The 23982-nt window shown below is 36.3% G+C and overlaps 2 protein-coding genes across 2 annotated transcripts; both read right to left on the bottom strand.

Annotated features, from left to right (window-relative positions):
* Positions 1-311: 311 nt before the first annotated feature.
* Positions 312-833, bottom strand: LOC110898058. Its single transcript, XM_022144795.1, has 2 exons — positions 459-833; positions 312-383 (listed from the first exon to the last, which is right to left on the bottom strand). Exons 1-2 carry the CDS (start codon positions 831-833, stop codon positions 312-314), a joined length of 447 nt encoding a protein of 148 aa, XP_022000487.1.
* An 884-nt stretch (positions 834-1717) lies between these two features.
* On the bottom strand, positions 1718-3512 carry LOC110906682 (protein MICROTUBULE BINDING PROTEIN 2C). Its single transcript, XM_022151783.2, has 5 exons — positions 3219-3512; positions 2913-2996; positions 2510-2812; positions 2192-2410; positions 1718-2117 (listed from the first exon to the last, which is right to left on the bottom strand). Exons 1-5 carry the CDS (start codon positions 3390-3392, stop codon positions 1962-1964), a joined length of 936 nt encoding a protein of 311 aa, XP_022007475.1. The 5' UTR covers positions 3393-3512; the 3' UTR covers positions 1718-1961.
* Positions 3513-23982: the final 20470 nt, after the last annotated feature.

Here is a 23982-nt window from a genome sequence, read left to right on the forward strand (position 1 = left end):
GGGGAGGGGGGGGGGTTTAGGTTTTTTGGTTGTGGGGGGGGGGGGGGTTTGGGGGTGGGTGTTTAGGTTTTTGGTGGTGATGTAGTGGGTTTAGTTTTAGGTTATTAGACACTTGTCACTCTATAAATCCTTCTTACATATAAAAATGTGTGTAAGTACATATAAAACTAAAAATTACATATAAAATCCTGATTAATCGCTGGTTAGTACTTCACCGGCCTACTAGCGCCAAACAATTCTTATAACACTAAAAATGCTTCAACAACACCCATTCATAACTATGTAATCATGTTCATCAAATTGATTTCAAATCAAAGTAAAAACAAATCACAGCAATGTAAATTATCATTATTCATTAACAAAAGACAATCAATAACAACTAACTACAAATGTTGAATTAAAAATCAAAACAAATTATACAAAATTGTAAACTATTCAACTTAACATCTTTAACTCACCTTCTCTTCCAAGTTTTCCGATCCAGAAACCCTAATTCCAACTCGTTTAACAGAATCTAACAACGGAGCGATCATTTTCCGGTGGTGAATCGGCAGTGGAGGTTGTTCAGGGATGTCAATTTCGACGTGCGAGATACCGATGTCGGAGAGACGAAACCCTAGCTTTTCGCCGATTCTGGTGGCGATATTGGCGTCGTAAAACCTGTGAGGTCTAGGGAAGGTGGTGAGTTTGGATCGGTAGTAAGGCATAAATTCCTGCTCAGTGGATGAAGCCATGGCGACGATGGAATCGGTGGCGGAGTTGGTGACCTGAGCGGTTATTTTCCTGCATGATAGAGATAATCGGAGGAGGTAACGGTGGTTGGTGGTACTCATGGGTTGGGTGGTATTCAGATTTCACAATTACAATTTTCCGACAAATATATAATTCCGGTATTATCATAAATAACGCCTAGTGGTTGGAAAGACTAGATTCTCTCTTGTGACGGTGCAAGCCCCTACCACTAGTAGTGCGTGGTATTGTTTTCTGAGAAACGTCGTTAGTCAAACTCTGATATCAGCAATGGCCTAGTTATGACAACATAGTCTGGTCAGAGTTTAGGGTCCTCTGTTTGGGATCGTGTGGGATCTCTCTCTCAATTGTTTCTCATCGTTCAAAAAATAATAATAAGTATCCGCGTTGATGAGTTATGCTGTAAAACACACTGATTTGGCATTGAGCCCGGGGTAAGAAAAAGGGTTGGGTCCGCCAAACAGGTTTATAACACGCCCTACTTCACAGAAAAAAAAAAAAAAAAAAAAAAAAAAAAAAAAAAAAAAAACCGTTTTGGTCCAAATCAGTTTGGACCTGACCTAACCTGTTAGTTCGCAATCTTGTAACCTGAAATCGGTTTGGACCCGACGCAATTTGAAAAACATGTCAAAAAAACAGTTTTGTTGGTTCAAACATTCTCCCTTCAACAGAATCGGTTTGGACCCAAATTGGTTTGAGCCCTACTCCAATCGATTTGATAGGTTCAAACATTCTCCCTTCAAAACCTGTTTATAGCAGCAACCGGTTATTTTGTGGAGATTTATATGTTATTTAATGTTCTGGTATTTTTTTTTATAATATTGTAGAATGTCTTTTCACAAAGAATCAATTGATGGAAGCTAAGTTATGATCATGTTAAGTTAGGGTTGTTCAAATAGATCGAAGCTCGCTCAGAAATAGGTCGTCCAAAAGAAACTCAGAAATAGCTCGGCTAAAATCCACTCAGTTGCAAACAAGTCGTGTCAGCTTTGTTTTTAAACAACTAAAGTTCAAACTAACATAGACTCCGGTCGGTTCAACAAACCAGCCATCCTGATCCGTTCACAAGCCAGCCTGTTTTCCACTTCTACGATAACCAATTCGCTTGAGTGAATACAAACCTAAAAAACACTTAGTATTGTAAAAATATCGAACTAAATGCTCTGTTTTACCAAAAACACTCAGGTCAGCCCTGTTAAATGTTACACCAGTCAACGTTTTAAAACAAAAGATTGCAGATGCAACCTAGCATTGGCAGCTTTTGCGATCGACTCGTCATCTTGCTTCTCCTTTGCAGCCGCAACAGCAGCCATGTAGGCTTCTTGCGCCTCTTCCATTTTCCTCATTTCCATCTCATCCATGTCATCCTGCATATTACATCCAATTATAAAAAAGTACGACTTTGAACCAACGGGGACGTTATAGGTGGCATAGGGCTTACTATTTCAGGAAGGTGATCATCATGTGGGGTGACATCATAACAGTCTTGGTGCGAAAGGGTATAATTGTCATTTGATAAACCTTCGAATAACAACGTATATGATGACGTCTCTCCTTGAATGGCATTCAAATCTTCCTGGAGTTTCTCCACCTTTTTGTTGGAAGTCATAGTTTCCCACTGTAGTTTCTCGACAGATGCTTGTTTATCAGCAAGTTTAATCTGTGATAAAGAAGGTCGTTTCAGACACTAAACATTATAATATATGTATCTAAAAACCTGTCGACAAAAGCATGCAAATTGCCGCTGTATTCCACATACCTTTACATCAGCTAACTGTGCTTGAGTAGAGCGCAGTAAAGCATCCTTTTCCAATGCCTGTTTCTTCACATGATCGAGCATGCTATGAACAGAATCAGTTTCACTTTTTGAAGCTTCTGCTGACTTCAAGATTTCATCTTTCTCCAACAACTGTTTCTGCAAATCCTCCACTTTCTCCCTCAATTCAACCAGTTCTTCCCTTTCTTTTGTCAAATTTGCACTCGAGGGAAACACAACTTGGTCGTTTCCACCATTTTCCACGCGCTTTTTCCTGAGAATTGATTGAGCATCCCTTTCAGTCACCTAAAAATGATTCAGGATTACATAAGCCTGGCAAAACGGCCGGGTCGGGTCAAAATGGGTTTGGGTCAAAACAGGTCATTTCAAAAGTGAAAAGGATTACCTTATTAGAGATTGATTCTCTTGAAGGTTTCTTAGTGTAGATCATGGACCCCCTACGAGTGAAACAACTACTTCCCTTTTGATCCTACATGCCACATTTCGAATTTAGGGTTCAAATAAACAAATTTCATAAAACCCCTAATTTAATCAAACCCACTGGTAGTTAACCAATTAAACTTCACCTATACATAACCCACATACAAAATACAAAAGTGAACAATCCTTAACCCAATTAAAGTACATATAGAACAGAAAACAAATCGAAACATAAAACAGTAAATTCAAAATATGCATAAATGTAACATACAATCAGCGACTGAACGAGAGGAAAGATCTGGACGAGGTCATCGTATAGAGCACGGTCGACGTTGTTGGCGGCGGGGTTACGGTGGTGGGACGGCGAAGAAGGGCGGAGATCTTCGCCGGAAAGATACGAAGGTGGTTCTACACCACCGAAGTGCTGAAACGACTGATGATGCATTGTTGTAGATTTATGATTTCAGACACAGGTTAGGATTTAAGGAAATGAGTTCAGATAGTGAGAATGGAGAATCAAGATTGGTGTTTGGGTCCCAACAATGAAAAATCCAAAAACACAAAACAAAACGTGAAGTTTTATTTCTCGGAGTGTTTCGGATTCCTTCTCTCACACAAAAAAGAAAAAAAAAAAAAGAAAAAAAAAACACTTAAATAAATAAGCTAACCCAAATACTATAAAAACAACTTATTAACTTTTATAAGTCAACTAGCCTAAGATCCCGCGAGCTTCGCGGGTGGCTAAACACCAACTAAACACATAAAATAATTTAAACGTAGAAGCGTTAAAGTGTTATTTGTTAAGCCTAATATTTTGAGACAGTTGAGCACGTCCCAATAGTACATCTACATAGTGTTCGTTACAAATTAAGTTTTTGTCAACTAAACCTTCATGATGTTTTCATGATGTCTTCTTTAACTCCACTATCTCATTCATCCTCTGACATTATCAATTCCAATCAGGACGACTTAGAATTTAAAGCTCTATTGCTAGATTATTAAAAAGAGTTAATTACTGTTTACGTCCCTGTGGTTTGTCAAAAATCACTATTTCAGTCCATTAGTTTAAAAATTGTGATTTCAGTCCTTATGGTTTCACTTTCGTAACCATTTCAGTCCACCTCGTAACCATTTCAGTCCCTGTACTTACAGGATAAATGGATTGAAATGGTTACGAAAGTGAAACCACAGGAACTGAAAATGGTCACGAAAGTAAAACCACACGGAATGAAATCGCAATTTTTAAACTAATAGACTGAAATAGTGATTTTTAACAAACCAAAGGACGAAACAGTAATTAACTCAAAAGAGTTAATTACTGTTTTATATACATGAAATTAATTTGAAAAAATAGATTCTTACTTAAGTGTAAGAATAACTCAAACGGGTTCATAGAGATATCAACTGGTTTGCTACCCCCCAACACTTGATTTGCTATAAATCCCTTTTACTGTTATAGAAAAAATAAGGTTATAACCCGGAAATTTTCCGGGTAGGAAAATTTAATTTATAACAAATAAAAGTATAAAAATAACACTTTAACATCTAAAGTATCATCTTTTCCTTTTCTCCATCATAAATTTTTAATTGGTTTCTTAAACTTTTTCTTGTTGTAAATAGCCATAAAAACATACAAAAGCAAGAATGTAAAGTAAACGTCTATATTTAGAGCATTTACATTGGAACCTCTATTCTATATTATATAGAGAAAATAATAGAGGAAACAACAAAAATACCATCATATTGGAATTTCTATAATAGAAAAAAATTAAAGTAAAGTACACCTCTATATTTATAGGGTCACATACATTCAACCCTCAATATTATTATTCTGAGTGTGTAATATCTAATATGATTTTGAAAAACTTCATTTATACCACAGCCTCACCAATTTTGAAAAGACCAATTTTTTAAAAAAAAGACTCATTTCATCACAACCTGTTTTAATCGAGTTAATCACAGGTTATCCTCTAAATATCTTTTGACATCTATACATAAAATAAATACAAACAAACTAATCATAAGTACGTCTTTAAACAATTTTTCAAAGTTTACCTACTTGAGCAATTAGAGATAAATATAAAGCAAATCACCCATTAGGTAAAAACGGTTGAAATTGTGTTTTTTTTTTCAGTAAACCAAACTTTATTAATCACCAAAAGAGGCATACAAACAACAATTAAGCTTCCAAAAAAACACACTAAGATACATCCAAAATACTCTTATCCCATTACACATCCAATCATTTTAAAAAAATTATCTATACACATACACTAACCAAAGTCTAAACCAGAGAAAGTGGACCAGATTTAGAGATTGACGCCTATCGATCTGTTAATCATCCACCAGAGAGTAGCCTCCTTAATGTCTTGCACTATTTTAGTTTAAAAAGCATCGACCCCTTTAAAGATCTTATCATTTATCCTTAACCATAGCCTTGATACTGTCATGAGAAATACAATATAAATCGGCATTTTTTTTCGTGGGCGTATCCAGACTAATTCGACATACACAAACCTTCCAACATATTGATTTAGTGAAGATACGTGAAGCGAAAAAAAAGACAGGAAGAGCAGCTTTTATATTTTTTTTATCATACATGTAATCATTTTATAAATAATGCTATACAAAATTACAGGAAGAGAAACTGTTATAGTTATTTTTTTATAATATAAATCATAATGCTATACACACCTTGACGTAGCTTAAACACATTTCTTCAGATTATGGCCCAATTTGATCAGATTCTAAAAAACGAAGAAAGATTATCATGAGATACTGTAAAACTGGGGTTTAGGATGTAAACCATAAAAATAACAAATTAATTTAGATGATTAGCCTTGCAGAAAACCCAAATCGGGAAAGTTTACCTGAATCGTTAACGAAAAAAATTAGACTCAGATTGGGTTACTCAAGCGGATAGTAATCACTGGAATAAGATCAGGTATCAAACATAAGAGCACACATGAGTTGATTAATGGAACAAAATAGTGAGGAGAAGAATATACATCAGTGAATCGAATAGAGATCAATTTCCCATAGGATCCCATTTAAGATATATAGATATATAGATATAGATAAAGAACGGTGCAAGATATACCTTTCCTTCAACTTCTCATAGGATCCCATTCAAGAGTTCCTTGTAGGGGGAGGAGTCTGAAAGAAGCTCATCACCTAAAATTACAAAACACAATTTGAATTAGATATGCAACTCGAGTACAAAAACAATAGTCGAAGAAGACTCAAAGCATCCCTAAAATTACAAATAATATAGTCAAAGCATCTCATAAAAAAATCAAGATTTCAAAGCGTTCAAAATTTAAAATCAAACACAATAATGGTTTATTTCAAAATTTAAATTTAAAATAATGATTGACTTCAAAATTTAAAATTTAAAATCTGAAAATCAAATCACTAATATCCAATCCCGTAAATCAAGCAAACTTATTAGGAAAGTCTAACTTTTCAAATTTAAATTCAATTTACAGATTCGGAATTTAAAATCAAACACATTAATAGCAAACTTTAAAATTTAAATTTAAAATAATAATTGACTTCGAAATTGAAAATTTAAAATCAAATACAATAATGGTTTACTTCAAAATTTAAATTTAAAATAATGATTGACTTCAAAATTTAAAATATAAAATTTAAAATTTAAAATTTAAAATTTAAAATTTAAAATCTGAAAATCAAATCACTAATATTCAATCCCGTAAATCAAGCAAACTTATTAGGAAAGTTTAACCTTGCCAAGCAAAACCAACCGACATAGAAACAAACTCATAAGAGAAGGAAAAAATATAAAACAAACAAAAGTAGGGGTTTCAAAAAACGTAAATGAATTTATCTATAGAAACACTACAAATTTTTCGGAAATTAATACAATAACAAATTTATTAGTAACTAAAAATACAGCAAAAATTAAACGAGCATAAAGTATGAAACCAAACATTATACCGGATAAAAAATAGGAAAAAAACAATAAAACTAAAATTTTTGATTAACATGTCCGACGAAGTTTAATAGTCCGATAATGGCATAAAATTTAGGGTTAACCATGAAAAAATAAAAAAAAATAAAACAAAAGAATCATTAATACATATTAATACAATACAAAATTTATTAGTAAAAAAACAAAGATTTTCAAATTTCAAAAAATATCAGAGTTTGATTCGCCAAAAAAAAACAAAATAACTTAAAAATTATAGAGATTAGCATAAATGATGAAAACTATCATTATACCGGATCAAAAAACACCAAAAAAAACGATAGCATTAAACTTACCTCTTGTGTTCGAAGAAGATTCAGACTCCTGCAATTGCATAAAAATTAGGGTTTATCATGAAAAAACAAAAAATAAAATAAAAAAATCAGTAAGAGCATCACTCTTTCAAAGACATCAAAAATAGATCCAGTAATAAGATTAGATTCGAAAAATTTAAATCAGCATCAGCAACACAAAAATACAGAAAAATGATTAAAAAAAGTGCGATTAAGCATTTAAAATACATAACAATTTAATCTACTTTACATACCTGCAGAATAAGTGGAATGATCTACAAAAAAAGAAGAAGAACAAATTCTGAGAAACTTGAAAATTAATGTGATTGTCGAAAATTATGGAAACTAACACAAAATTTGGAAGCAATTAGAACTTTAATATAAGTTATCTTGATAAATTTGGAAATACTTTACAATTTAGACAACTTTGATAAGTAACCATAATTGATATAAATTTCAAAAATTCAAATTTTGAAATAATCAGTCAAAACAATTTACCTAAATAGTTAAATATTATTCAAACTTAAATTCAAAACCAATGAGGTTAATATATTCATAATATAATCAATATCTAAATGATTGTGAAAAAAAAATCAATCACAAAAAATACAGAAAAATGATTAAAAAAAGTGCGATTAAGCATTTAAAATACATAACAATCTAATCTAGTTTACATACCTGCAGAATAAGTGGAATGATCTACAAAAAAAAGAAAAAAAAACAAATTCTGAGAAACTTGAAAATTAATGTGATTGTCGAAAATTATGGAAACTAACACAAAATTTGGAAGCAATTAAAACTTTAATATAAATTATTTTGATAAATTTGGAAATACGTTACAATTTAGACAACTTTGATAAGTATCCATAATTGATATAAATTTCAAAAATTCAAATTTTGAAATAATCAGTCAAAACAATTTACCTAAATAGTTAAATATTATTCAAACTTAAATTCAAAACCAATAAGGTTAATATATTCATACCATAATCAATATCTAAATGATTGTGAAAAAAAAATATATCACAAAAAATACAGAAAAATGATTAAAAAAATGTGATTAAGCATCTAAAATACATAACAATCTAATCTAGTTTACATACCTGCAGAATAAGTGAAATGATCTACAAAAAAAGAAGAAAAACAAATTCTGAGAAACTTGAAAATTAATGTGATTGTCGAAAATTATGGAAACTAACACAAAATTTGGAAGCAATTAAAACTTTAATATAAGTTATCTTGATAAATTTGGAAATACGTTACAATTTAGACAACTTTGATAAGTATCCATAATTGATATAAATTTCAAAAATTCAAATTTTGAAATAATCAGTCAAAACAATTTACCTAAAGAACGATAAAGAAGACTCAAAATAACACCAAATCTATGGAAAACGAACCTGCTTGCAATCGATGGGAAGAATGATCAGCTCTCTAAAGGACCTGTTGTCAACCAAGACATCACAATTTTAAGGATTTAAATAGAGAATGATGTATGAAACATTGCTTAAGCTGAAACAATAATATGTACTATAACCTTTCTGGTATGCCAAATCATCACTCCCAATTGTTGAACTGTAATAGTGTCAGCAAACAACGTCACCTCTGACAATTGCTCAAAATCTACTTCAATACGTGAATTTAATCGGAAAACCTAAAGATGAACATATGATAGAGAACATCAAACAGGAAGCGACATTATCAAACATGAATCAATATTTGAAGAATTGTTATGTATTTGTTGAATCGTTTGGAGAAGACAGTGATGGATCCCATCTTTCAAAAAGCACCAAATCTTGAAAAATATCACAGAAGCACTCAAGAAATGAATATAGGTATTGATGAATGCATAAGTTAGAAATCACTGAAACCCTAAGAAGAGGCGGCGGCTAGGTCTTCCAGACACCAACAATGCCGCAAAAAGAAAATTGAAAACACGGATATATACCTTATATAGGACTAGTTGCTTCCACTCGCGATTGAAGATGAAGAAATCTAGGGTTCAGGAGATTGCAAATAACATATTAAAGATCGATAGATGATATCTAGGGTTTAAGGAAGAAATAGATAGTGTTTAACAATGACAAAGAAAAATCAAAGAGGGAAAAGAAAAATAACATACCTATGTTTTTCGAAGATCAATCGATGAAGAAGGAAGAACCGGATGCAGGAGATGGGTATTAGGGTTTTGGAGTGAAGCGAAGCGTATTAAAGAAGCTAAGGAGGATGGTTTTGGCGGAAAAGGCAAAAAGAGTGGTCTAAGCAAATGCCACGTGGCAAGTAATGGCTTAAGCTAATGCCATGTGGCTTAAACTTGTTTTGCTTTATTAGAAGTAGTAGATAAATTATAAGTTACTCTAAAATAAGCTAGCCCACCCCCCCCCCCACTTAGAGTATTCACATCTATTCCACCATATTTTCACCCTAAATTACACTAAAAACACTATATTTTCTCTCTCATTTTCAATTAAATATAGATTTTTTTATACCTTTATTATTACATTTTCCCTCTCCTCCACTCGCAACCACTTTCAAAATATATTAAAAATTTATAGGGGGTGAACAGTGTCCCCCCAAATATACAGATGAACATTAACATTTTCTCTCTCCTTCACTCACAACCACTTTTTATACTCTTTACTCTTTATATTTTAAAAACATCACACACAGAATTTGATGTCATGGATGTAAATGCTCTTAGTCTTTTAAAACCATATATTCATTTTTTCCATGTTTTCATATCAGGCGAGTTCATAGAATCAAACATCGAATTTTCGAATCATTTTTATTTTCCTTTAAATTCGTATCCGATTCGAATTTGATTAAAACTTACCGAATTCGATTCGGATTCGTATTCGAATAAAAAACCCAGTTCGTATACGAATTCGAACCGAATTCGAACGAAGTCGATTTAATTCAGATTCTTTAAAAGCATGTAAAAAACTATCAAAATAAAACATAAATTTTAAAGTAGCGATAAAGCGCGATATCACATTAAAAAGTTCTAAATAAAGTACCATAAGTCTAAGGGTGGAGGGTATGGTTAAATCACTCTAGGGTGTTTGAGTTATTCTCTATCCAATAATAGCATGTCATGTCCCCATTCTACTCCCCATTTTACACTCAATCAGAGGGTATGGTTCAAACACCTAGAGAGTGGTAAAGTATTTAAAAAAAACTGTGATTGGTTGAAAGGGGTTGGGACCCACCATTAAACCCTCCTCCCCCTTCTCTCCTCTTCCCGCATCGGTGACTATACACCGAAAACATTCAAACAATCGGTGACTCAAACAAGTGGGGGTGGTTCACCGATCGGTGAAACCATTCACCGATCCCACTCAAACAAGCCATACCGACCACCCTAAAATTCAAAACGAGAAGTTGGGAATAACCACTCCACATTACAAGTTAATATTTTTAGGGTTATAAATCTATTGATAGATTTGTTACTTAGGTTTTAGTTATGGGCCATGCCCTGGGTTTGCTAATGGGTAATTTTAATATTTGGAAAAAAATTTGAAAATAATTTATAGTATAGCTTAATAAAAGTTGTATATGCATTATATATAAAAACAATAAGTAAAAATGTATAATTTTTATTTAAATTTCGAATCGAATTTGAAATTATAAATTCGTATTCGATTTACTTGACTCGAATTGAATCAAATTCGAATTTGAATTCGAATTCTTATAATCGAAACAAATTCTTTATAATCGAATCGAATTTAAACGAATTTTGAATTTTTCGAATTCGAAACGAATTCTTAACACACCTATTTCATATATGGCTACCGGGCACTCCTACCGAATTTTCTTTATTGAATTATTTTCGGTATCGATTCGGTATTTATTTTCTAATGTTTTCGGTATCGGTACTTTTGCTTCGGTCAATGCCTGTATTTTATCGAAATTACCTTAAAATATGGGTACCGTACCAGTACTCATATTTGATGATTTTCCTGGTTACGAGCTCGTCCCTATTTCATATGTTTTTATTTGTTTAAAATGATAAATATATTTTAGTTTTTCTAAGAGTTAACTACTCGAATGGCCAATCCTGGTTTACCATTTCTACACATTTGGCCCCAACTTTGACCTTTACTTTTCATAATCTGGCCACGGTAGTGACCCTTCACTTGGATAGAGGTTAGCTTTTCTCGTTTAACGAATGTAAAACAAGTAAAATACACCTTAGTATTTACTATATATCTCAAATGGGAAGAATATCCTAGCCCTAGATTAACGTGATCAATGGTTATAAATAAATGTGGCAAAGATGTAAATAAAACAACATTTTCATGTGTTTTCTTAATTGAAAGGGTATTGTGGTAATGTTAGGGTAGCATTGCATTTATGTTAATTTGGTAGTTACATTGTGTTATTAATTTGTTGGTTACAGCAATATTAGAAAATCTGAAACTTTTTACAACAGTTTTTCTAGAAAATGCGTCATAAAACTGGATTTTCTACGCATTTATAACAAACACCTGATGTAGGAAAACAGCTCGTAGGAAACCCGTTTTCAACGCATTTCCTACGCAACTTCCTACACATTTTCTACGAAACTACTACGTCGCAAATTGCTACGAATCTCCTACAATATATGTTGGACCGAGTTTGCTACCCTAAACAGTCAGTTGAGAACGTTCATCTTCACATACAAAGGCGGAATCAATGCACATGAAGTTACACAGCTTTTCCTTTTCAATTACTTCTCTTTGATTGCTTTCTGATTCAATTTTGACAGAGTTTGGTTACACAAGCAATGACTATGTTCCGCTCCAATGTACACCACTAATCTATGTGGTTTCGCTCATACTGACTATATATAGTGCCAGTGATTTCGCTTATATGACCTGACTAAAAAGCGAAACCCCCCTAAAACCAAATGAGCGAAACCCTTTGATAACCCTAAGAGCGAAACCTCATGTTCTAATAAGCGAAACCTATACTAACAAATGTACACATGAGCGAAACCTCTAAGTTAAACACTCATTTTGACTTTTAAGCTCCTATGTTGACCTAACTTAACCTAAGACGTAATGCAGACGTAGTCAACAGACATTCCATGCATCAACAGACTCCCCCTTGGATGTTGACGAAGTCTTCAGCTCAGAGTCTTCAGTCTTGGTCTTTTCTCCAACTCTCTGTCTTCACATCATAAGCATTCTATCTTCACAGGTTGACAATCTTGTCCTGGCTTCATCTTCAGACTTCCCTTTAGCTGTAGATCCAGACTCCCCCTTTCACAGACTCCCCCTCTCAATATGCTAGAATCTGAGGTCTTGATCTAGTTCAAGCTTTGACATTTAGCTTCCGTGGAAATGATGAAATCCAAAACCTGTGTCTCAAACATCAATCATTACAATTCTATCTTTTCAACAATAAATCATAATCTATCAGCTTTAGAAATCCACTCAAGTATTCAGGTCCAAGTTAATGACCCTGATTACTCAATTAATCTACCAAGTCCAATTTAATGACCTTGGTTGATCTTTTGACAACACAAACTGATTTTTGTTTAACATTTTCAAACATTTAAAAAAAATGTAACAAGCATCAAATTAATAAACTTGTTTTAACTTTGAAACATCTCAACTCCAACAAAGTAAGCTCTCCTCATTCTTCAGCTCAGAACTTTCCTGCATCTGCTTCAATCTTCGAGAATCCAACGATTAACTCTCCACTTTGGTTTGTCAAAAATAAAGCAGAAATAAAATCTTTTTGGATTTTATAAAGCGATCTAAACTAAGAAATGAAACGCAGAAAACTTAAATTGTATAAAATAAAGAAATTAAACTATTTACAAACTTATTTTTGGCGAGCGTGTCAGGGAATCATATCAGCTTTTCAGACAAATTACTAGTACCGTTAAGCTATATTTCATACTCAGACTTAAACAATTCACCTCGATTGTCGATATACTGACCCATCTTAAATTCTCACACAAATTTCAATCTATTCAGGATACGATTTAGATGTTTTATTAACTTAGCTCATTCATGTGTCCCACCTCTTGAATATACTCCCGTATCCAGAATCCCAGATATTCAGTCTTACAGGTGAGTATACCACAGATGATATCTGTCAGGGGTTAAATGCGAGGGCCGTGAGAGCTCAGGTCGATACTTCCGTATACGCAGAGAGATGACGGCTTCGACTTTCTGGTGTGTCCCCTTTAGAGGATCTTTTAGTTACAACAGCAGCGACTATCAATTTTATTGTTTCATCAGCTTGCTGAGGGCGATGCTATGTTTCAAGCATTTGCAGAAAGTATTATTCGGGGACTAGGTCAGTACTTCCATACAGCAGAAGTCCCGAAATAATACCCCAGATATCACTGAGTATAAAGACCTAGTATCTCAGAATATGGGACCTTTCAAACGAGATTTCAGGGGTTACCTATATATCCAAGTAGTGTTCCCCACGAATTTCACAAGTTTGAAATTTTAGGTTTATATCCCGAATAAATCTACTAAATGTGCGAAAACCTATCGACACATCATCAGTGAGACTGTTTAACTCATTTAAACTTTACAATTCTTTAGCATACTGTAATTGTCTAGCCAATGTACTATCATTTTCCCTTTTTGCACAAGCTCTTTTTCAATTTTCTATTGTTTTTGTATTTTTTGCATTTTTTACTGTTTTTGTATTTTCTGAAAAAGTATCTATATACAACTATCTACTCCCCCTAAATACCAAAACAGGTAAAAAATCGATAAACCGTTGCAGATTGTTTCTCATCTTCATCCGCAACAGTACTCTCATCAACGCCAATTATGCCATCCGACACCGAAAGAAGCTTCATACCATTCAGTTTTAACAAATATTTAAACCGATTTTTATCAAAAGCTTTGGTATGCAAATCAGCTTTCTGTTCGTCAGTGTGGATTTTCTCAATTCGTATCAACTTTTTCTCGAAGCAATCGCGAATAAAGTGATGACGAATTTCTATATGTTTAGTTTTAGCGTGATGTACTGGATTCTTTGTTATATTTATTGCGGCCTCATTATCAACAAAAAGAGGTGTGTTAAGAAACTGCAAACCGTAGTTGCGCATCTGTTGCTGTATCCACAGGATCTGAGAGCAGCAACTGCTAGCAGAAACATACTCCGCTTCACATGTAGATAGCGCCACAGACGTTTGTTTCTTACACTACCAGGTAACCAATCTAGGTCCAAAGAACTGGCATCCTGCAGTTGTTGATTTTGTATTGACTTTGCAGCATCCGAAATCCGAATCGGAATACCCTTCGAGCGTAAAGTCGCCTTTTCTAGGATACTACAACCCCAATGTAGGTGTTCCTTTCAGGTAGCGTAATATCCTCTTCATAATAATCATGTGCGAAGCTCTCGGGTTAGATTGATATCTTGCTGCGAGGAACGTTGGGTACATGATATCAGTACGTGAAGCAGTTAGGTACATCAAAGAACCTATCATGGAACGGTAGAACGTTTCACCAGCCTTGTCTCCGGTGAGATCTGGATGAATTCCATGATTTGTTGCAAGTGGGGTAGCAGCTAGAGTAGAACTTGACATTCCAAATTTCTCTATAATATCATGCACATACTTCGTCTGATGAATGAAAATTCCCTCAGGTAGTTGTTCAACTTGTAGACCCAGAAAGAATTTCATCTCCCCCATTGATGACATTTCGAATTTTTTCTTCATCACCTGTTCGAAATCTTTGCACAATTTCTCATTCGTTGACCCAAAGATTATATCGTCCACATAAATCTGTACTATCAGAAGATGTCCGTCGACCTCTTTAGTGAAAAGAGTGGCATCCACTTTTCCACGTATGAAACTGTTGGCTAGTAGGTGTTGAGACAAAGTCTCGTACCAAGCTCTCGGGGCCTCGTGTAAACCATACAGCGCTTTGTCCAATAAGTAGACCTTGTTTTTGTGGATTGGGTCCGTAAAGCCCGGTGGCTGACCGACATAAACCTCCTCTTTGACCTTCCCATAAAGAAACGCCGATTTTACATCCAACTGATAAACTTTGAAGTTCTTCCAAGACGCAAATGCTAGGAAAATTCTGATTGCCTCTAGTCGTGCCACAGGAGCATAGACTTCTGTAAAATCAATCCCCTCCTGTTGACTAAAGCCCTGAACAACAAGTTTAGCTTTGTTCCTTACAACAACTCCTCTGTCGTCTCTCTTACACTTAAATACCCATTTAGTATTAATTTTCCTTTGACCATCCGGCAAATCCACTAACTTCCACACTCCTAACTTTTCAAACTGACTCAACTCCTCTTGCGTCGCAATGACCCAAGAGTCTTCAGTAAGCGCCTCTTTATACGTTCTCGATTCGATCTGCGAGATAAAATAACTTAATGAAAATTCAGTTTGTAAAGGTGCTACTGTAGAATAAAAACATGTTAAGCCCTGGTCTATTTGACGTCTCGTGCGAACGCCTGAACGCAATTCTCCTATGATCAACTCCTCTGGATGATATGAAAGAGTTCGTGGCATCACTTCACTTGGAACATCCACATGACCTTCCAGATTAGTAACATTTTGATTTGCACTTTGTTCACCAATTTGGTTTATTTGACTTGAATCCTGAATCTGCTCCCCCTCAGAATCTGAATCTCCATGATCAAAGATCGGCATGTTCTCAGATTCTTGATTATCATTCTGATCTGACTGATTATTTTGAGCAACTTCATTCTGTTGGATATCATCATGTTCACCAGCATTACTCGGACCTGCTTCATCGTCATTTGAAGTTTCCCGTGGTCGTCTTGAATACTCAGCTGGGAACCTTTGCTGTGACTCGTATTCGCGCAAAATATCCAACTCATCAAAGAAATCTTCTTCTTCTTCTTCCTCTTCCATCATGTCAAACGATTCCCACAACTTATCATAATGATAACGCCATGAATCTCCTGGACTTTGTGGCGGCATAGTATAAACTTGACATTCAACATTTGCAGCTTCAATAATCCGCTTTTCACTTGGAACGAAGACACGTCGCGTAGGACTTGAATATCCAACAAATATACCCTCAATGCACTTCGGACCAAACTTTCCATAAGGCTCTATAACTATACAGGGTGACCCGAACGGTTCTAGATACTTCAAATTCGGTTTGCGATTATTGATCAGCTCAAAGCATGTTTTGTTGAACTTTTTGACAGTGAGAACCCTGTTGAGCGTATAGCATGCGGCGAAAACAGCTTCAGCCCAAAAATTAATCGGTAACTTTGAATCTGCGAGCATAGTTCTAGCCGTCTCGATTAGTGTCCGGTTTTTACGTTCTGCGACTCCATTCTGCTGCGGAGTGCACAGAGCACTAAACTCATGCAATATACCTCTTTCATCACAAAATTCTTCCATTCTGCTGTTCTTGAATTTAGTACCATTATCACTTTGAATTCTTTTGATACGCCTTTGGTACAAATTCTCAATCTTCTTGAACAACGCCATCAAACTGTCAAACGTTTCGTCTTCAAGAAAGAAACCCACGAAAATCTGGAATAATCATCAGTAACCACAAGACAATATTTATCTCCCGTAATACTCTTGACATTCACCGGACCAAACAAATCCATGTGAAGTCTCTCCAAGGGTCTTGAGACTGAATTGACTTGCTTTGTAGGGTGTGACTTTTTCTTCTGCTTGCCTTTAACACAACTAATGCACTCCCTTTTCCAGATGAAAACCTTTGACATGAACTCCTGTAACCAAATCATTATGCACCAAATGATTCATTTTTCTAATATGTATATGCCCCATCTTCCGGTGCCACAATCTCGATTCTTTTTCAGTTGCTCTGGACATGAAACAATGAGCCTGACCCGTGGTTGTAGTAGCTACGCTCATATCCAACACGTACAGATCATTAACTCTTGGTGCCCGCATGATAATCCATTCCTCAGGGATAACAAATCCTGGTTTCAAGATCAAACATTCTTTATCAGTGAAGTGAGTAGTATACATCCTGTCACAGATTTGTGAGATACTCAACAGATTGTTCTCCAGCTCAGCAATGTATTTAACTCTCTCAAACGTCACAATCCCGTTGGATAACGTTCTTTCACCAATAATCCTTCCTCCTTGATTACCCGCAAAACCTACGTATGCTCCATTTATGTTTCTGACATCATACAACAACGCAGTCTTCCCTGTCATATGTCTTGAAGCTCCACTATCCATGATCCATCTGGATACAAGTTTTGGAAGATCCTGCACATAACAAACTTTGACTTGACCATCTTTAATAAAGATGTCGATTCTTGCTTCGCGATCAAGGAAGCTCTGGTAATTCAAACTGCTTAGTCAAACATAGTGTCCACCCAGGCCTCATCAGCCTTAGGTGTAACCTTGACCGTTTTAACTCTCGCAACTTGAATTTTAAAGTTTTCAGCCTTCAGAGGTGGAAAATTTGCATCATAATCAACTTAAATTGAATCCTCAGAAGGTGAAATCTTTTTCTCTGTTTTCGGTTTCCAAACTTGTTGAGATAATGCAACCCTTTTGTAAAGTTTATCATTTTTAGTTACCGTTCTCTTTACAGGTTCATTTTTCACTTTGATGATGTCATTTTTCACACTCTTTTTCTTAACAACGATTGGTGCTTTATCCTTCACCTCAAATTTCTTTTGTTGAGTCTTCACAGTTTCAGTCTTAGGCTTCACATTGGTACACTTTCGTGCAATGTGACCAACTTGATTACATCTAAAACATGTTCGAGTGTCAACATCCCGACTCGTGCCTTCAGACTGAGACTGAGAAACTTTCTTTTCAAAGAACTCTTTGTTTGATTTTGAAAAAATTTCTTTCTCTTCATCAGCAAGTGAACTCGAACTGTTCACAAACTTTTTCTTCTCAACAAACTTCTTGTTTGGAACATTTCTTTTCTGATAAGACTTACCCCCTGATAACCAACCGACCAATTGTTTTGGTTGTTATTATAAAAACGCGGTGAATTAACATTTTTCTTGTAGTAAATTTTATCTTTCCCAAAACTCATTTTTCTTTTTGTTTGACTCAGATTGTTCACTTCTGACAACTCAACTTCAACCAACTTGAAAACATTTGTCAATTTGTTCATGTTAACATTTTCAATCGGAAACTCTGAATCCGAAAACAACTTATCAAATCCCGACATCTTGTACATGACAAGAGTAGGTTCATCATCTGAGTTGTTCTTGGACTTTTGTTTCGGAATGTATTTGTCCAGAAAACACCCATCTTCCTCAGTAGTGTCACTATCCGTTTTTAACACATTTTCAACAACCCCTTTTACAATATCATTTTGGACACTATCGTCATTGGAAGATGTGAACGTGACATCAATGAAGTCCGGAAGATTCATTTCACTTTCTTCCTCAATTTCAACCAACCCAGATTGCTTTTTCGTGTAATTATCCAAAATCGGCGGTGGAACTCTATGAAAACCCACCCCGGTTCCATCAGAATAAACATCTTCGCCAGCTTTGTTTTTCCCGATGGGTTTGGGAACAATGTGTTGCAAAACAAAGCTTGCGGAGCTGTAACTGTTAAGCTTCAACTGGATTCGCTCGTTTTCAATTTCAGCCTCTTGAAATTTAAGTTTCAATTTAGCGATTTCATCCAGTTGTTTGTTGATTGATTCTTCTTTTACTCTCAGCACGGCTTTTAGATGAACGTTTTCTTTATAAGTTTTACCATTTCGATCATCACTATCTTTCATTGTGCTTTTGAGTTTTTCAAACTTTTCAGAAATCTGACGGTTTTCAAGAATTAACTTTTCGTTTTCATTTTTAACTTTTTCATGATCAATTTTATCATTTTCAATTTGATTAGTTAATTCTTTTATCCGTTCAGTCAAAGCTTTAACTCTTTTGTCACGCTCAAGAATTTGATTCTCAACGCTTCTGACTTTTGCTGTCAGATCTTCAACTTTCTTACCGTTGAGATACGTGACTATATTACAAAACTTGCACTCTTTGTTGCAATTTTTGCAATCAACATTTCCTTCAATTTTCTTACCTGACGCATTTGTTGACAAGTTTGAACTGACCTGGCTTTTTGACTCAGACACGGAGTTAGAGTCTACCTCAAGTGCCTTAGCAGCCAGCACTTTGTCAGCCATTTTTCCGAGGTTTTTAGCAGTTAACTCCTGCGTTGTGTCAATAACCCCAGTGTCAACTTTCTTTGTCTTCTCTATCTCTTCTTTCTCCTTTTTCTCTTTCTCTTCTTTCTCTTTCTCGTCTCCAGTTCCCCACCATTTATTTTGCCAATAATCATCCTCATCTTTGAACTCCTTGATTATGGCTTCCAGATCAAGAGTTTTGTCATCAACTGCAATATTTCCATATGGATCAAGATAACACTCCCTGTCCAGATCCCATCTTCTCGCTCTCTTTGCTTCCAGATAGATACCAGAAATTCTAATTATTCTGTTTTCAGCCAACATTTTTCTGTGTCTGTACTTCTGCTTTTCAGTTCTGTTGTCTTTCCATGGAACAGGTCCAGTTTTCGCCATGAATGCGTAACCAACCGCATCTTCCTCCGGTAGAACCTCTTGACTCCAATCATACCCCTCATCATCATAAATCACTGCAAGAGCTCTAGATTTCTCTTTGTTGTCTTCAACCTGCTTCAATCTAGGCGGCTCGGATTTATTTTGGTGATAAATTGCCTTCTTGTAGTAATCTTCTCTGAAAGGGTTCTCCGACTCATCAGCATATGCGTTTCTGCATTCTCGCTTGAAGTGACCTTTCTGTTTACACTTGAAGCATGTCACCTTGGACTTATCAAAACCCAGCTTGGTAGATGGACCACCAATTGTCTTTCTACCGGTTATTTCCATGAAACGTTGTGCTCGACGAACGGCACTGGCCATACACCAACAAATGTCGATTAATTCCATTTCTTCAGGATCTATTTGATCATAGTCCTCTTTTGTCAAGTTGGTGTTGCCTATCTTCCCTGCTACTAACCCTTCATAAGATTCCAACACAGATGCTAGAAAGATCATCTGCTGTTTAGCAGACTCCTCGTCAAAATTCTGAGCATTCTTTAAGTCTATTGCGATGTTACATTGAAACTTTGCATCAGAATGACTTGCAGATGATGAAGATCTACTGTGGTAACCACTGTGATTTCCACTGCTTTGACTGCTTTGACTTTCTTTGCTTGCTGTGGACACATTCTCAGCAGTAAATGCAGTCTTGGGAGAATTTGCTTTTGGCATCATGCTTTTTGGATAATACAAATCCAAATTCTGCTGGTAAGATGAGTGATTGACTTTGTATGTCTTCTTCAGTTCCAACTCGTGACTTTCAAGTCTCTCAATCAACAAATCCACAGTCAACTTTGCAGGCTCGATAGTGTTTTTCAGCATCAGCGCATAATATCTCCAATCCATCTCGTCTGGTAATGAATCGAACAGTTTGTCGATAAGCTCATCCTCAGGATATCTGATATCATGTCTTGCTAATTCCAGCTTCAGATGTGTCACACCCCCAAAATCCACACGCGGAGTACCACCGCTTGGAGGCGTGACATGACCAGGATCAAGCCATCAATCATATTGAACATAGCATAATATAAATAAGATAGTTTGTAAAACCCAATTCATTACAATTGATGTTCTAAACCAAACATAGTATCAATAGCGGAAGCGTAATAATGAAAATCCAAAGTATGTAAATGTAAACCCAAAGTAATGTTAAGTTTGATTGTTTAAACGTTTTAACATGGCATCCACGATCCATGTTCCACAACGACCTGCTCCTTCCTTGTGCAAGCTCCAAAAGTACCTAAGGTCCTGCAAGGCATGCAGCAGAGAGTCAACAATTAGTTGAGCGAGTTCACAGTTAATAGTTCAGTGATAGTATAGTGTGAGTAGTAGTATATTCGTTCGTTATGTCATGCATCGTATTAGTTTCCATCGCGGCCTCTCAGGCAGGTATGCGAAGATATTAGGGGATGTTTTTCCCAAGTATTCTAGACTAGGTTTATTTGTATCGCGGCCTCCCAGGCAGGTGTGCGAAGATTAGTAAATTTAGTTCGCGGCCTTCCTAAGGCAGGTATGTGAAGTCAGTCATAATATCGCGGCCAACCCTTGGCAGGTGTGCGAAGATCAGTTCAATAAGTGTTACTAGTCTAGTCGTATCTTATCGTTAGGTTCTACCATCTGAGTATACACAATAATTCATCAAATCCCATTCCCACCTGGGAACCCCATGCCTTGGCTGTGTGAACTCACCTTGGGTTTGCTCGGTATGCTAAGTATGTGCTCGAAGTAAGTCAATCACGTCCTAAGGTACGCACGTATACATAATCAGTTTATATCCAAGTTGTTCGCGTATGGGTATAATCACAGAAGTACTAGTCATGTATTCAATATCATACAAGTCATGCATACCACTTAACAGCAGTTAATCTATCAAGTTAACTTCTAACAGTGTTGAGTTAGGTTACTGTGCAAATTGTTCAAGTTGGCGAAACACAGGTCGGCGAATCACATTCTGTTTCGTCGTTCAACCCGTTGACGAAACATAGTTCTGTTTCGTCAACTACCCTTGGCGAAACTCAATCCTGTTTCGTCGATTACTCTTGGCGAAACACATTCTTGTTTCGTCAAGAGTTCCATTTCGTCAAGAATTTAAATTCGTCAAACATTCTATTTCGTCAAGGCATCAGTTACGTCAACATATCAGTTACAGAAATCATGCAATCGATTATAGAAACCCTAATCGTCTACAGCCGTTTCATCATCATCAATCATCAAACAGCAAATCATAAGATCATCATTCACCATCAAGTGGCATTCAATTAACACAGAAATCTTTGATACTCACAACGTGATAACACATATTCGTTTAACCTTTAATCCGGTGATGATCGTGGTATGCGATCATCAGCCTAACAAACCGTGGCATAAAAAAATATCATTCAATCGTATCAAGTTCAGTCTAAACGATTCGAGGCAGAACATCGACTAGTCACAAATCATCAACAAATCTAGAACAACATCACATATAACACAACTCCATGATTCTGGTTTCAATTAGTTAACTAACCATAATCTAACACACACACAGAGGCCTCAATTAGTAAGTATACACACAGTAGGTTTGACACTAACCGATTTGGGATGAACAAGGATTCGAGACAGAAAGGTGATGGTGAGAATAGTTGCTGCCGTCACACAGAGAGTTCTAGGGTTCTATCTTGCCAAAGTGTTTCGAATGAAAACAGAATACTGGGTAAATACCCCATGTAACGAGTTGGGCCCTAACTGGGCTTTGGCGAATTTGGGCTCGGCGAATCTAATCTGTTTCGTCGAGATTGGGTTTGGCGAAACACACTTGTGTTTCGTCGAGTCATTATTGGCGAATCACAACTCTGATTCGTCGAGCTGGTTTGATGGTGAATAAGTCTAAGTGTTTTATATCAATCCGTGTTATATATATACAACAACAATAAATCACATAAGTGCACAATCGTATCACGTTTCATTAAAACATAACATGTATGGTTGCAATTCAAACAAGTCAACTACTAAACAGTCAAAGTCAACATGCATTAAATGCGATAGTGTAAGTTGAAAAGTCGAGTTGTCACATTATCCCCAACTTGAAAGAAATTTCGTCCCGAAATTTAGCATGCGTTTACTGAGGAAGCTAGGTAAGTTGTATCGTTCACTGGTTTTCCTGGGGTGTCACATCCTCCCCCCGTTGATCTGGAATTTCGTCCCGAAATTCCGTGGTAGTAGCTTCAGCCTCAGTAGTGGTTGCATTGGTTCCGAATAACTGGGGATACTTTTCTGTCATATGGTCTTCGCGTTCCCAGGTGTACTCTGGGCCACGACGGGAGTTCCAACGAACTCGAACAAGAGGGATTCTCTTGTTTTTGAGGACCTTAACTTCCCGGTCCGTGATTTCAACTGGCTCCTCGACGAACTGCAACCGCTCGTCGATAGTGAGTTCCTTAAAAGGAACTATGAGGGTTTCATCTGACAGGCACTTTTTCAAATTCGACACGTGAAAAACATTGTGAACTGCCCCGAGTTCAGCTGGTAGGTTTAGCTTATAGGCCACTTTGCCTATTTTCTCAATGATCTCGAACGGTCCGACATACCGTGGATTTAGTTTGCCCCGTTTGCCAAAACGTACCACACCCTTCCAGGGTGAGACTTTAAGTAAAACCCGGTCCCCGACCTGAAATTCCAATGGCTTCCTACGCTTATCCGCGTAGGCTTTCTGACGGTCGCGTGCTGCCGCCATGCGTTGTCGTATTTGTGCAATCTTTTCTGTGGCTTCCACTACAATCTCCGGACCCGTGATCTGACTATCCCCCACCTCTGCCCAACAGAGAGGTGACCGGCATTTACGCCCGTACAATGCCTCGAATGGAGCGGCTTGTATGCTGGTGTGATAGCTGTTATTGTATGAGAACTCCACCAAAGGGAGGTGCTTTTCCCAGCCGTTGCCGAAATCAATAACACATGCCCGAAGCATGTCTTCAAGAGTTTGGATCGTTCGCTCAGACTGCCCATCCGTCTGAGGGTGATACGCTGTGCTCATGTCTAACCGTGAGCCGAAAGATTTGTGCATCGCTTGCCATAGCTCTGACGTGAATCGTGCATCCCGATCCGAAATGATGGAGATGGGCACCCCGTGCCTCGAAACAACTTCTTTAAGATAAACGTCTGCGAGAGTGGAGAACTTATCCGTTTCCTTAATAGCCAGGAAGTGTGCAGACTTGGTGAGTCGATCCACGATCACCCATATGGTATCATTCC

Source organism: Helianthus annuus, chromosome 8 (assembly GCF_002127325.2).
Source record: "Helianthus annuus cultivar XRQ/B chromosome 8, HanXRQr2.0-SUNRISE, whole genome shotgun sequence".
Classification (NCBI taxonomy): domain Eukaryota; kingdom Viridiplantae; phylum Streptophyta; class Magnoliopsida; order Asterales; family Asteraceae; genus Helianthus; species Helianthus annuus.